This window comes from Phaethon aethereus (genome assembly GCF_964289735.1).
Source record: "Phaethon aethereus genome assembly, chromosome: 3".
Classification (NCBI taxonomy): domain Eukaryota; kingdom Metazoa; phylum Chordata; class Aves; order Phaethontiformes; family Phaethontidae; genus Phaethon; species Phaethon aethereus.
Genome location: NC_138576.1, coordinates 28893861 through 28908288, shown reverse-complemented (window position 1 = coordinate 28908288; position 14428 = coordinate 28893861). Strand labels below are relative to the sequence as shown.

The following is a 14428-nucleotide window of genomic DNA, read 5'->3' as shown; positions in this document are numbered from 1 at the left end:
GACAGGAGAGGGATATAGGCCTCTGGACTTCAAGGCTACCTTGGACTATAACAGCCTTTCACTCTGTTGTATTACAGTTGCACAGCCTATTGTAGACTATAACAAGCTGTAACTATAATATAATTATGTGACTTTAAAAGCCATTAACAGTGTTCAAAAAACTTGTCTGGAAAGTTAGCATGTTCTACAAATACTGGATTTGCATTTGTCCCTGTTGAATTTCATGAGGTTCTTGTAAGCTCATTCCTTCAAGCTGTCCAGGTCCCCCTGATAGCAGCCCTACCCTTAAGCCTATTGACTGCACCTCCCAGTTTGTAATAAAAATAAAAAATCCACACCTTTCAAATGGCTGCACAATACAGTTAGTAGGATTTGATTTTTAAATTATGATTTATACATATAAAAATCCCATTATAAACTATTACCCAATACAGAGATGTAATGTGGCGAACAGCTTCCCAAAAATCTCAGACAAAAGCAGGTAGATAACTAGGTTTGCTGCATGGTGGTTTGTGATAACTGTTATTTTTCAATTATCTAACCAGAATAACTGGTCCTTCTGCTATATCTACAAAACAAGAAATCAAGTTTTTGCCATTGGCTTGCATGACTTTCCCCTCGCCTTAGGAAATGCAACAAGACTAGCAAACTGATTAGTTAAAAGCCACTGAAGAAACAAAGTCTGTATTGTGTTTCAAATGATATCCCAGAAGCAAAAACCCCTAGTTGCCAGTTCCAGGTCTGGCTCACCAATCTTTTTATTACTTAGTAATGAAAACAAACACACTCTGGACTACAAGGCCTATATTATGCAATTCTACTGAAACAAAATACAATACAATACCTTAAAGGCTTTGTTTTTCTCTTCTTTTTGCTGTTTCTCTACTTCAACATGGCGTGCCAGACGGTCCAAGGTTGACGCAACTCGTTCTTTCTGATAGTCAATGTGGTCTTTACGCTTAGTATTTCTCTACAATTGAAAAGTTGAACTTTTATTTGGGAATTGTTAATTAACAGGCACTAACATGGTGAAAAGTGACACCCAAGCATCAGGACATAATTCAGTACAGATATTCCAATTCTAAGTTCCATGATCTACCTTGCCAGTTTTCTCTTCCTATTTACCAGCATCTGTAACTTCTGTTAAAAAAACAAACAAACAAAACAACCCCCATCTCCCTACATACTCAAGGCAATTCCATATCTACGTTAGCCTCACCAAAGCACTAGAAAGGGCATGGATGATTGTGCTAGGTGTACTAGAAGTCTCCTACAAATTAAAAATTAAGTAAATTTGTCTAAGTGGGTAAACAAATTTCCTAAAGATTTCAAAGCCAACATGCAGCCCATCTGAAAAACTGATAACTGATATCATTCTTGCTCTAAGACAACATTGCCTAGTATCTTCGGAAAGGCAGATCATTAGCTTTTTCTAGCATAAGGTATAGGCGATACACTGTAGTTTGCTCCTCCCACATGATCAGCTCTAGCAGTCATCATTGTGGAGTGAGCCTATGCATGTACAGAAGGTCCACCTTTCCTTAAGAACTAGGTTTATTTCACACATCCTCTACTGCAACACTGGACAACAGAAGTCAAGAGGTGGCCCCTACTGCCAAAACCAACTCTAGTAGAGTCATTCTCAGTCACTGCCCCTTTCCAAGGCTCCTCAGATTAGGCACAATAAGCTTGGTGGATACATGAATTGACCAGCTTAGGAGGAATTATGAAGAATGTGGCTGAGTTAAGAGCAGGCTGTGATCAGAAGGTCTCCAACCTATAAATTACTCCTAAAAAGTTATTTTAGAAGGAAAAGCCCTCGGAATAGGCCAGATACATTTGTAGCCTAGAGACTGGAGACACTGACTTCTGAGGTCACTTGTAAAGTGACATTTTTCTTCAACACACTTGCTGACGCCACTGAAAGGCAAATAAAAGTTCCGAGTTCATTTCAAGAAAGCAAACGATGACTCTGGAAAAAATGAAGTGTTGGCATGCTTGCCTTCCACTCAACAGTAGGTAAAAATCAAAAGACTTTCATGTTGGTTTATTTATTTATTACCTGTTAAAAATACCTCTAACTCTAATTTTTGTGAAGAGTAACTGATGGGAAAAAATACAGGACTAATTATTTTATTCAACTGAGAAGTCCCAAAATACACTACAACATACTCACATGAACAGAAGAACTGCTGTTAGGTTCTTCATCCTCACTACTAACAAGGTCAATGCATTCAAGTACAGGTCTTAAAGGTCCTTCCTGAAAAAAAGTGTTAAAAACACACACAACAGCATTAAATTGTCTTCCTCAGATAACATGTTGCATGCATTACAGCACGTTGTCAGCATTAGCAATACCTGGAGAATTTCATCAAGGTTTCAAGAGGGTGCAATAATGAAATTCCTGCATGGCAACTTTTCCACTTAACAGACTAATCCATAAAATTGATGAAACATGCAAATAAATAAGTATTCACCAATAATTAAAATATCAACTTAACCTACAGATATCAACTAGGGGAAAAAATAAAATTAACAGTCTTGGCTTGCTTAATAACATCATATTCTTCACATTCTCAATCAACTTTGATGTACATTTTAAAAAATGCTTGACTTGAGCCATTAATTCAATGGTGTATTACCATTAATAGCCTGGGTAGAAGGCTTTTACCAAGACAGGAACAGTCTTAGATTTCACTAAGCAATGATAAATGTTTTTTGGGGGTTTGGTTTGGTCAGTTTGTTTTTAAAAGACACAAATTAAATACCAACTCCGAAAGAAATTAAACTCCTTAGGCTTTTTAAACATTAAGAAAATGGGAAACAGTTTCATACACATTTAAGCCCTCAAGACTACTCCTATCTGAGCAGATATTCCCTATGCAGGTTACATGTGTCTTCTCTGTACTGGAATCACAATGAAGGGGAGGTTTTTTTATTTTAAAAGAAAACACATTTCACCCATTCACAACACATACTCAAAAGCAAAAAGACACATGTCCAAATAGTCTGTCCAGCATTCAGTTGCAAAGATGGGCACCCAGGAAGCCTGGTCAGGACTCTGTGCAGCGAGGAGGACAAAAGACCCTGGCTATCAACAAGTACTTAGGTCTTCACTATTATTCCTAGCCTGGCAGCCATGTGCTTCTTTTGCATATTTCTGGTCTTTCCTCTCTCTTGTTTCTGCCCCCTCACTAAAGGCTATTGATTGTTTTTGTCTCCTCCTCCGGAGGTCTTAAGGCTCTAGCTCTGTTCTTTGTGTTCTGCAATTATCTTAATGGTTTAAGCCTTGGTTTTAACTTGTGCGAATGCTGTCCTTGCTCTCCTGATCTCAGTGTCTTCAGAAAGTTCATGTAGATGGTCTGTGACCTCAGTAACCTGCTAGTCTAGGTAGCATCAACACCAGTTGATTTACATGCCTTCATATGCCCCTTTTTTTAATTCTATCGTGTGCTTCCATAAGCTCGTGCATACGTGTGTGTATTCCCATTCACTCTCCATTCATACAGATTTTAACATTTCTACTACAAGCTTCTGGTAGATAGCAGAATGTTGGCACAACCTTGAAGAAGCAAACAAAGAAGAAAAATTAAGATCAGCAACCCAAATTAAGCATGTAAGTCATAAGTTTTTTAAAGAAGATATACAGCTCCATCCACACTCACCGCAACAAGTTTTTAAAGGCAAAAAAAGAAGCCGTGTCCACATAATCTAATGCCATGCAGAAAAACCCTGTATCATGCTATAACATTATCACATGTCAACTAAATAAACAGTATAAGGAACATAAAACAGGATAAGCAAGTCTACATATACCAAAGAAAAATATTCCTAGTGACTCTCACATCCACGGTCACAGATGTACACATCTTCAGCGCGAGGCAAAGTTAACTAAAATCTCCACATACCATAAAAAGTTTTCCATCCAAGTTCTGAAAGTTGTTATCTAACCTCAAAGTAAATAAACCAAAACCAAAGACAGTTTAAGTTTTTTGGTATTGGTGGGAGCAGTTTGTTGTTTGGTTTTGTTTTTTTTTTTTTTTTAAAAGTCTGTACATGCAATGCCATCTACATCATATGACAGATTTTTTGACTGAAGTGCAGTATTAGCCATTTGCCTGGCAATATTACTGGCAGATACCCCACAGCTATTATATGCTTGAAAGGTATTCTTTACTTGTTAGAAAGTTAAGTTTTACAGGGAGAAGAAAGACCTATGATAGTCAGCAGACTGACTTCCTGAAGAGCTGCAGTTCTATATCCACCATTTCTGCCATGTATTTTGCAGTGTCCTCAAGATCTTCACAATCAACCAACTAGGGTAGACTAGGAAAATTTATTGTTTCATGAGAAGCAGCAGAGAGAACAGCAGCATTCAATTATCTCCGCTGTCCCTACTGCATCTCATTCTTTACATTATTCTACCTTTCAAGGTGGTAAAGCTGTTCAGCTGGCCAGGAATAAACAGACCTCATTGTCTCACTGTGGAGGAAGAAGGAGATCTCAGACATATGACAAAAGCTTATATGAATCAAGCTGCATGCCTGAAATTACTCCAGAAGAATGCTTAACTTTTTATGATTAAATAAAGAGAACATGGTTTTCTAAATGAAATAAAAAACACATGACAGATTTGCTTTTGTAGAAATTGACAACCTCTATAAATTTACAAGAAATTAAATCTTTATTAAACAACAGGTGTTAGAAATTAACAGTTCAAAGACACACTCAGACCACCTGACTGTCCAATCAGTTCAATCATGTGTTTTGAAATTTTCAACTCTGATCCCGACAGCTATAGCTTCTTCAAATGCAGATATTTTCCTTATTTCTGTTTACTTACTCCCTGGGTTCAGCAACTGATTAAAAGTTAGGAAACTAGCAGCTGAAAAGCAAAGTAATTTGCTTTCAAGCCTAGGAAGTTCTAGGGACCAGAACAGTACATTCAATTTAACACAAGTAATATTACGCTCATTTAAATGTTGTTTGCATACATGAAACATTCTTTTTTCCTCCCAAATTTTGTGCCTCTTACTACACAGTTTCTATGTACTACTTTTTGGGTTGCATTCCCATTTGAACACAAATGAACTATGGTAATTCTTTAAAATTAGTACTCAAAGATATACACCCTTATTTTCCACAAAATGGGGAAAAAATCAAGCCAACCATGACACCATCTGCCTATATACACTCCTGAATAATAATGCAAATCCCAAACATAGCATTTATTTAGGCTAGTTTGTGTGTCATTGGTTGGTAGTTTTCCCTTTAGATGAAGACTAAAAACAAATATTGAAATTAAGAGTGTGAGAACTATAATCCTGGGGCTGATCAAGAACTTACCTGTGCTACAAAAGATTATTTTGAGAAAGTATAAGAATTGGGGACAACAGTATAAGCCTATTCCGAGTATATTCACTCAGCAAGTGCTTAAGTCAATATGTGAGGAACTTGTTACCCCTTGTCCTATTGCTACAGGCCCTGCTAAAAAACTCTGTCCCCATCTTTCTTATAAGCCCCCTTTTAAGTACTGGAAGGCTGCAATAAGGTCTCCCCGGAGCCTTCTCTGCTCTGGGCTGAACAACCCCAGCTCTCTCAGCCTGCCCTCAGAGGAGAGGTGTTCCATTCCTCCGGTCATTTTTCTGGTTGTCCTCTGGACCCTCTCCAACAGGTCCATGACTTTCCAGTGCCTGGGGCTCCAGAGCTGGATGCAGGACTCGAGGTGGGGTCTCACCAGAGCAGAGGGGCAGAATCCCCTCCCTTGACCTGCTGGCCATGCTGCTTTGGATGCAGCCCAGGATATGGCTGGCTTTCTGGGCTATGAGTGCACATTGCTGGCCCATGTCCATCTTTTCATCCACCAGTAGCCCCAAGTCCTTCTTGGCAGGGCTGCTCTCCATCCCTTCATCTCCCAGCCTGGATTGGTACTGGGGGCTTGCCCCAATCCAGATGCAGGACCCAGCTCACTTGGCCTTGGTGAACCTCATGAGGTTCACATGGGCCCATGCCTCAAGCTTGCCAAGGTCCCTCTGGATGGCATCCCGTCCCTCAGGCACTGCAACGACACCACTCAGCTTGGTGTCATCTACAAACTTGCTGTGACTGCACTCGATCCCATTACGTCACTGATGAAGATATTAAGCACTACTGGTCCAAATATGCCCCACTGAGAGACACCACTCATCACTAATCTCCATCTGGACATTGAGCTGTTGACCATTCCCTCTGGATGCAACCAGCCAGCCAATTCCTCATCCACCCAAAAGTGCACCCATCAAATCCATCTCTTCAATTGAGAGAGAGAAGGATATTGTGGGGGACCATGTCAAAGGCCTTACACAAGTCCAGATAGACAACATTGGTAGTTCTTCCCTTGTCCACTATACTGGCTGTCCAGCTATACTGGCTGTCATGAATCACATCCCTGTCCTTCATGTGCCTTAGCATAGCTCCTAGGAGGATCTGCTCCATGATCTTCCCAGGCACAGAGGTGAGGTTGACGACAGGTTGGTAGTTCCCAGGTTCCTCCTTGCTAACTTTTCTAAAAATGGGTACTGTATTACCCTTTTTCCAGTCTCCAGGGACTTCACCTGACTGCCAGGACTTTTCAAATACCATGGAGAGTGGCTTGACAACTACATCAGCCAATTCCCTCAGGGCTCTGGGATGCACCTCATCAGGACCCATAGGCTTGTGCATGTTCAGGTTCCTCAGGTGGTCTCAAACCTGATCTTTTCTTACAGTGGGGGGACTTTGCTCCTCCAATCCCCATCTTGCAGTCCGTCCTCTCAAGGGGTGTGGGAAGAGAGGTTGCCAGTGAAGACTGAGGCAAAGTCACCAAGTACCTCAGCCTTCTCCTCAGCTGTTGTCAGTCTGCCAGCCTTGTTCATCAGGGGGGTACTTCTCAATTACTTCTCTAAACAATCTTCAAAAGCCACTGTTCTCACCAACCAACAGCCACACCACTGAGCAATAAACCAATGGCTAAACTGCAGTTATTGTGGTTACTACAAGAATTTCTAGGTTTTAACTGATAGAAAATGATCTTTTGAGTCTCCAGGCAGCTGGGGTGATTCTGCTGTTATTCATAGCTTTGACTGAAAGCATTTGTATTAAATCAACAAAACTGTAATTTCACTATGCTGTGCAAAATACCAATTGTAACAGTTAATATAACCAAATCTGTTTAATCAGCATCTGGTAAAGATGGAGCCTCATATTCACCTTCAAGGACAGTTTCTTCTCAAGGAGTTCTGTGAAGCTCAGTTTTACTGCCTCCAAAAGTTTTCTCAAAAAGTCCTAAACTGTGGTCTCTCTCTCTCTTCCCCCCCCTCATTTTGATCAATCTTTGGGTAATCGGGTCTAGCTAACAGACACCTAGTTCAGTGATACATCATGTAAGGTTTTTTGTTTGTTTTTTCATTTTTTAGCTTTATGTGCATTCAGACCAAATACCCAGTTTATTAAAAAGCACAATTAAACTTATGCATAATTATACACACAGTAGCACAGAGAAAGCATGAAACTAGCTTTCAATATATATGACCACAGACTTTACATATCTTTGACAATGTAATTATGCGAGCATAATAGTGTATACACATTATTTATCATGGAACAAACTTACATTAAAATAAATTTAAAAATCTGACACAAGTTGTACTATTTGTGCTCTAAAAATTTGTTGCAGTAGATTTCCAACTTTAAGACTGCTGAGTAACTGACCAACACTGTGAACCAACATGCACTTATAAAGTTTTGACTTCTGTAACCTAGCAAATACAAAAACCCAAGTCCCTGGCTGACTTGGGTTGGGAGCAAAAATAAAAGTCCTGCTTCAGAGATGCTTTGTAACACCTCTACGATTTTGTTCTATTCCTGCTGTGATGCAACTGAAAGCCAGAGACACAAACATTTGAGTCTGTATATCTAATATTTAACACCTCAGGATGAAAGGAAACAAAACATTTAAATGGTAACTATCATGTTTCAGCAAATCACTTGTTTTTGGTATACCCTAGGGCCAAGTGTTCTTCAGATATCATTTTTATTGGGAAACAACAATTACAAGGAAAACAAAACACTTTACCTGCTCCTTAAGACCTCTTTAGGAACTCAAAGAACTGTAATTGTTTTTAATGAATCTTTTATGAATCAGTTTTTCTAATATCTTTGGTTCCCAAAATAGGCCACAACTCCTCTTCAGGTTTGAAATAAAAAAAACATTCATTTGCAAGAACCCAAGTGGCTGCTCCAACTCTTCCAGGACAGAAAGGGGCTCTATCTTTTGTTATGAAGTGCAGTCAAAACACTGTAAAAAGGAAAAGCTGCAAAGTATATGAAGTATGTTTGTTTTTACTGGATCTCAAATTGAAATCAATTTACAGCTCATTATTGAATCAGCCAGAGCCTACGGAAGGATGTTTTCCTTTGAATTCAGACTTTTAAAATAAAAATCACCAACAGTGAAGAAAACTTGGTGTAAATGTAACATTGCATCAGAAAATGAAAGTAATTTTTAAATACATAGCTCTTCAATTTTCCAGTGGAGTTTTGTTTTGGATACATAATCTATTTTCTGTAAACATTTGTTATGTACATATAAACATAAATACCATCTTTAACAGCGTTTGCCACTGTAACTCAACAGAGAAGTCAGGAGGTACTTGAACACTTCATGTATTATTTTGAGATCTCACAGATTAACGAAGGTAAGAGGAGCCCTGCCTAGGAAAGCCACCAACTTTATCTGGGATAACTTCTATTTTTTTAAGTATAAGCAGCATAATAATGACCCTCGTCTTTAAAGAATTCATCAGGAAAAAACATGAGTGGATCAATACCACTAAATAAAACCAACAAAACCAACAAAATTCAGCAGGAGTCCAATGCTTTTCAGTACAGACTGTGGCAACTTGAGTAATCCGTCTGCTTAAGTGCTACGGACCCCATTAAACCTGTGAATCTCTTTACTCTTGCCCCATCCTTCCCAAGGAAACAGAATAGGATGGTCTGGCCCCCATTCTAAGAAATTAAGTCACTATGAACAATGGCTTTCATTGTAGATCAAATTGTATTTTTCTGCTAGTACGCAGAACTTAAAATTTGATTATTTTAAGTGGACAAAATATGTTGTAATGCAGAATCAAAAGGTGAGAATTTAAGGAAGAACAGTTGTAAGTTTCCTGAACGAGGGTGAATCTGACTGTAAAAGCTCAAAACTTCTGGCAGCAGCAGAGATTGCTTTTGCTCCATCAAATGGGGAATTTCTGTCACAATCCTACAGTAAGAATTCAAACACCCTAAGGCAAGTGATTGGAAAAAAAACCCCACCCACAAAAAGCCCCCCACAAAATACCCAAAAACAAACAAAAAACCCACTCTAAAACAACACACAACTTTCAAGGAAAAATAAATATAACACAGAGATCACATGGCCTACAACCATTTGTTTTCTATCAAAATGAGCACAGGTTCATATCTCCAAGTGGCTTCTCCAATTTATACAGTACCACCTGGTGCACTGGGACTTCAGGACATGCAGAAAATAGTACTTGGATGACCAGGCAGCATTTGTACACAACATTTATGAGCCCTATACACTTTTAGTCATACACATTATTATATGGAAACAATGATCTAAATCCAGCCAAATAGTTTAGAAAACCTTCTGCAGAGTCCAAGTTCACCCTCACTCAGAAGAGCAAATGGGAGATTTGAGGACACGCTGCTGACATTAGGTGATGGCCAGTGTCACACACCTTTCCCCTTGTACTCATCAATGACAACAGTAAGCTCCTCGTCTCAAGATACCAATCTTGCACAAACACAAAATCATCACTGGGACCACAAAGGCTCCGTATTACCCACAGGTGAAACCAAGAAAAAAGAAGGTAGCAGAAGCATCAATTTCAGTCAGTCTCTTCTTTCAATTACTGCTCTTGGTGCTCCAGCAGCCCTTCAGTCATTACACATTCAAAGCTATACCAGCTTCCTCATTCTTTAACCAGTGTTTCAAGAAAGATGAAGATTATACAATGATGCTACACATGAACGCTTGTGTGTGTATATAATGAACTCATTAGTCAATTCTGACTAAATCAACTAAAAGACCAAGAAGTCTCAAAGATAATCAAATACTTATAATTGTCACAAAAATGTACACATCCTTGAGCACCTTAATACCCCCGCAGAAGATGTCTGTATGGTGTTTCGTTAAAGCCTAAGTTCAACATACAAAACAGAAAAAAACCTCTATTTAGTTATTTTTCAGCATTAAAAATTAGACAAATCCATAGGAGACCAGCCATTAGTCATCTGGGCATCAATTAACCACTTGATCTTATTCACATGATTTGCTCCTTAGGGAAAATCATCCTTCTGTTCTTGCATATATGCCTGCCATCCAGCATCACTCCACTGATAACGGATTGAGGCCACAACACAGGCAGCATGAAAAACATTCTGCTTTTCTTGGATATTCAACAGATATAAGTGTCTTAAAGTTACATTCACATAAACCACAGGTCAGCATTAGACTTGGTGTTGTACTGCAGCTACTATGTTAGGGCTTCACTATTTGAGAAGACTGTTTAAGGGCCTCTAACCCATTATTTCCTTTCTCTTCCTCTAAACAAAGTATAGCAGTTTTGACATTGTTTTGCAGAGTGAGCAGTGCTTTATTCCATTAACTTCAGTTGGACAATTCATGAAGCAAAATGCTATGCAATATGATTGCAAGAAAAGTAACCACAGTAATTTCTCATACACCCCATTGATCACTGAAATCCTCCACTCACCTGCAGGGATACTCACACCTACCTTCTTTCTGTAGGACCAACTGACTTCATTTTATACCCTTCCAAAGAAAGATTAGATAAACCTTTAAAATAAACTTGTTATCTGCCACGAAGATTTACAAATAAGTTATCTTTAAGTCCAAAAGTAATGCCTTCCATGGAAATCTAATCAAGATCATCAACAGAGTACACAAAGCCCCCCTCCTATTTTATCGGGCTACCAAGAGCATATTTACAGTAACAGGCAGTACATTTCCGGTTCAAGATTTACTTACTCCAACAAACTCAATCTCATCTTCACTTTCAGAAGCTGGCGATTTGCTCTTGTGAATGTTGACAGAGCTACAAGACGCCATTATCTAAACAGAAACAAACCAAAATATGCTTCATCATTTTACTTTGTAATTTTCTTTTACTACACAGCATTTTCCATTTTACGCCTACTTTGGCTTTAAAGCCTATCTGCACTCAACAAGAGTTGAGTCTGTATCATTCACTGACAGTCATACCACAATAAGTGATAATTTTGACTCGAATCACGTTACTATATTTTTCCAAATATGCAAAACGTGGCCTAATCTACAAAGCATCCCAACACCTACATTCCTCCAGCAGCCACAAGCTATAGTGTGCCGCCAGAGTTCAACAACATGCTTAAATCTGAAAACCTTTGCAAGAGGCAAAACCGGAGCTCCAGCCTAACGGCGCTGTACTACCGTTAGAACACAGAGGACGGTTTGGCACCAGAGGCGGGGTGAGCTGAGGCGTTACCCAGCAGCTACGGGTACTTCCGATGCCTTTGGCCACTTTAGGACCTCAGCAGAGCCAGAAGGCTTCTTGCGTCCGAGCAAGAGCCGTCCCGCCGCACGGAGGATCCCCGTTAGCGGCGCGGAACCGCGGCCCGCCCGAGGGCGGCCCCGGCAGCACGGCCCAGGCGGGCGGCTTTGCTGACTCACGTTTCTCCATCCGCGCGGACACCCCAGTCCCAACGAATCGTCGCCGCCGCCGCCGCCACAGCTCGGAGCGGGCCACGGGTGAGGGAGCGGCGGCCTCGCCGGGCGCCCGCTCCTCGCCGGCCGCCCCACGAGGACGGGGTTGCTACGCGACGGCCCCGCGCCCCTCACAATGCCCCAGCCCGGCCGCAGGCCCCAGCCCCCCCTCACCTCGCCGCCAGCACCCGAGGGCACACCTCCGCTTCCTCTTCAACCCGGCGGCGGCAGGGAGGGGAGAGGTGGAGCGGGAGCGTGGCACGGCTTGCCGGGATTTGTAGTTGCCGCTTGCTTCGCCTCGCTCCCCCTCCTCTTCCTCCATTGCAGGTGCCGGCGCTACCGCGACAGCGCCATTGGCGGAGCCACTCCCCCACACACCCCGGCAGCGGCGTTTCGGGGCTCTTTCCTTCAAGTAACTTCCTACCTCCCCTCTTCCGTCCTCTGTTGGGTTGCACAGAGTTCCTGCTCGAAGGAGGAAAACGCACCCGCCGCTTCCGGGGGAGGGTGGCGGCCATTGGGGCTGACAGCGGAGGAGGAGGGAAGGCGGGAAAATCGCTCCTCCGGGAGGAGGGCGCGCGGCCCCGGCCGTTAGCGCCGCGCGAGGGCGGCAGCAGCGGCAGCGAGGCAGCCAGCGCGCCGGGTCGCTGCCCCCGCGGCGCTCTGCGTTTTCAGGCCTGTCTGCTTATCCAGCCCGGACATCAACAGCTTCTCTGTGAGGACCTTATGGGAGACGGTGCCAAAGGCCTTGATGAAGTCCGGAGAGGCTGTGCCCATTGCTGTCCCCTCATCTACCAGGCCAGTCGCTTTATCATAGAAGTTTGTCAAGTTGGTCATGCGTGACTTCGCCTTGGTAATGCCATAATGACGACTGCCAATGATTTTCTTGTCACTGAAGTGCCTGGAAATGCTTTCCAGGAGTAGCTGACCCATCACTTTCCCAGGGATCAGGATGAGGTAACTAGCCTGCAGTTCCATGTGTCCTCCTTGCCCTTCTTGAAGACAGAGGTAACATTTGCTTTCCTCCAGTTCTCAGGCACCTCTCCTAGTCGCTGTGATCAAAGATTATCGAGAGTGGCCTCGCAAAGACATCTTTCAGCTCCCTCAGCACTCGTGAGTGCATCCCAGCAGGGCCCATGGACTTATGTATGTCCAGTTTGCTTAAGTATCCCCTGACCTGATCCTCTTCCATCAAGGGTACATCTTCCTCGCTTGAGCCTTTCTCCCTGGTCTCTGGGACGTGGGATCCCTGAAGGCCAATCTTGCTAGTGATGACTGAGGCAAAGGCGGCATTCAGTAACAGCCTTTTCCACATCCTGTGTCACCAGGTCACCTGTCTCTTTAGCAATGGGCCCATATTTTCCCTAGTCTTCCTTTTGTCACCTGTGTGCTTACAGAAGCCATTCTTGTCTTTGACATCCCTGGCTAGATCCAGTTCCAGTTGTGCTTTAGCTTTCCTAACTTCATCCCTATATTCTTGAACAATGTTTCTGTATTCCTTCCAGGTTACCATCCTTGCTTCCACCCTTTGTATGCTTCCTTTTTGTGTTTGAGTTTAACCAGGAGCTGCTTGTTCATCTACACAGGCATTTTTGCCTGACTTCCTATTTGCTGGGATGAACTGCTCTTGAGTTTGGAGAAGGTGAGCCCTGAATAATAACCAGCTTTCTTGAGCTCCTCTTCCATCCAGGGTCTTATGTCATGGGACTCTTCCAAGCAGATCTTTGAAGAGGCTAAAGATCACTGTCCTGAAGTCCCAGGTTGTGAGCCGGCTTTTTACAGTCTTCCCTCCCCTCAGGATCCTGAGCTCCACCATCTCATGATCATGGCAGCCAAGGCTGCCTTTGAGCTTCACATTCCCAACAAGCCCCTTGTTGGTATGAGGTCCAGCAAAGCACTGCTCTTCATTGGTCCTTGTTGGCTCCTTTATGGAGGAAGTCATCAGTGCACACCAGGAACCTCGCAGAGTCCTTATGCGCTGCTGTGTTGTCCCTCCAGCAAGTACCTGGATTGTTGAAGTCCCCCATGAGGACCAGGGCTTGCAAATGTGACACTGCTTCTATCTGTCTACCTCGTCTGCTTTTTCTTCCCGGTCAGGTGGCCTATAGCAGACACTCACTATATTGTCACCTTTACCTATCTTCTCTTTAATGCTCCACCATAAACTCTCATTTGGTTTCTCACCCACCTCTGGGTAGAGCTCCATGCACTCCAACTGCTCTTTCACATAAAGGGCAACTTCCCCTCTTTGTTTTCCTAGCCTGTCCTTCCTAAAGAGTTGTTCTCCTTTCATTGTTATGTTCTAGTCATGGCTGCCATCCCACCACGTCTCTGTGATCCCAAGAAGATCGTAGCCCCAACACTATACACGGACTAACTCACCATGTTCCCCATACTGCATGCATTAGTGTACAGGCACTTTAGAGAGGCACCCCATCATGTTGACTGCCTTAAAAGGGACTGGGGGATTTCTCCATCATGGTGCCTTGTAGGCATCTCCTTGCTCACATGCAAGTGCTGGAGCTGACCCTGCTTAAGCCCCATCTTGTTGATTTTGTGTTCTGTTCCTGTCACATCACTCCATGCCCTTTATTCTTTGACCATGTCCATCACTTCCTCACAGGGCTGCTGGTTACTCTC

General features: G+C 42.5%; 1 protein-coding gene across 1 annotated transcript in view; it reads right to left on the bottom strand.

Moving 5' to 3' along the window:
* ZNF451 (zinc finger protein 451) overlaps window positions 1-11158 on the bottom strand; it is a gene marked incomplete at both ends in the record, with an annotated part of 41010 nt that extends 29852 nt beyond the window's left edge. The window contains 3 exons of the mRNA XM_081997179.1: window positions 845-970; window positions 2177-2260; window positions 11078-11158. Coding sequence (XP_081853305.1) covers window positions 845-970; window positions 2177-2260; window positions 11078-11158 — 291 coding nt within the window. The remainder of the gene's footprint in view (window positions 1-844; window positions 971-2176; window positions 2261-11077) is intronic.
* Between the last annotated feature and the right edge of the window lie 3270 nt (window positions 11159-14428).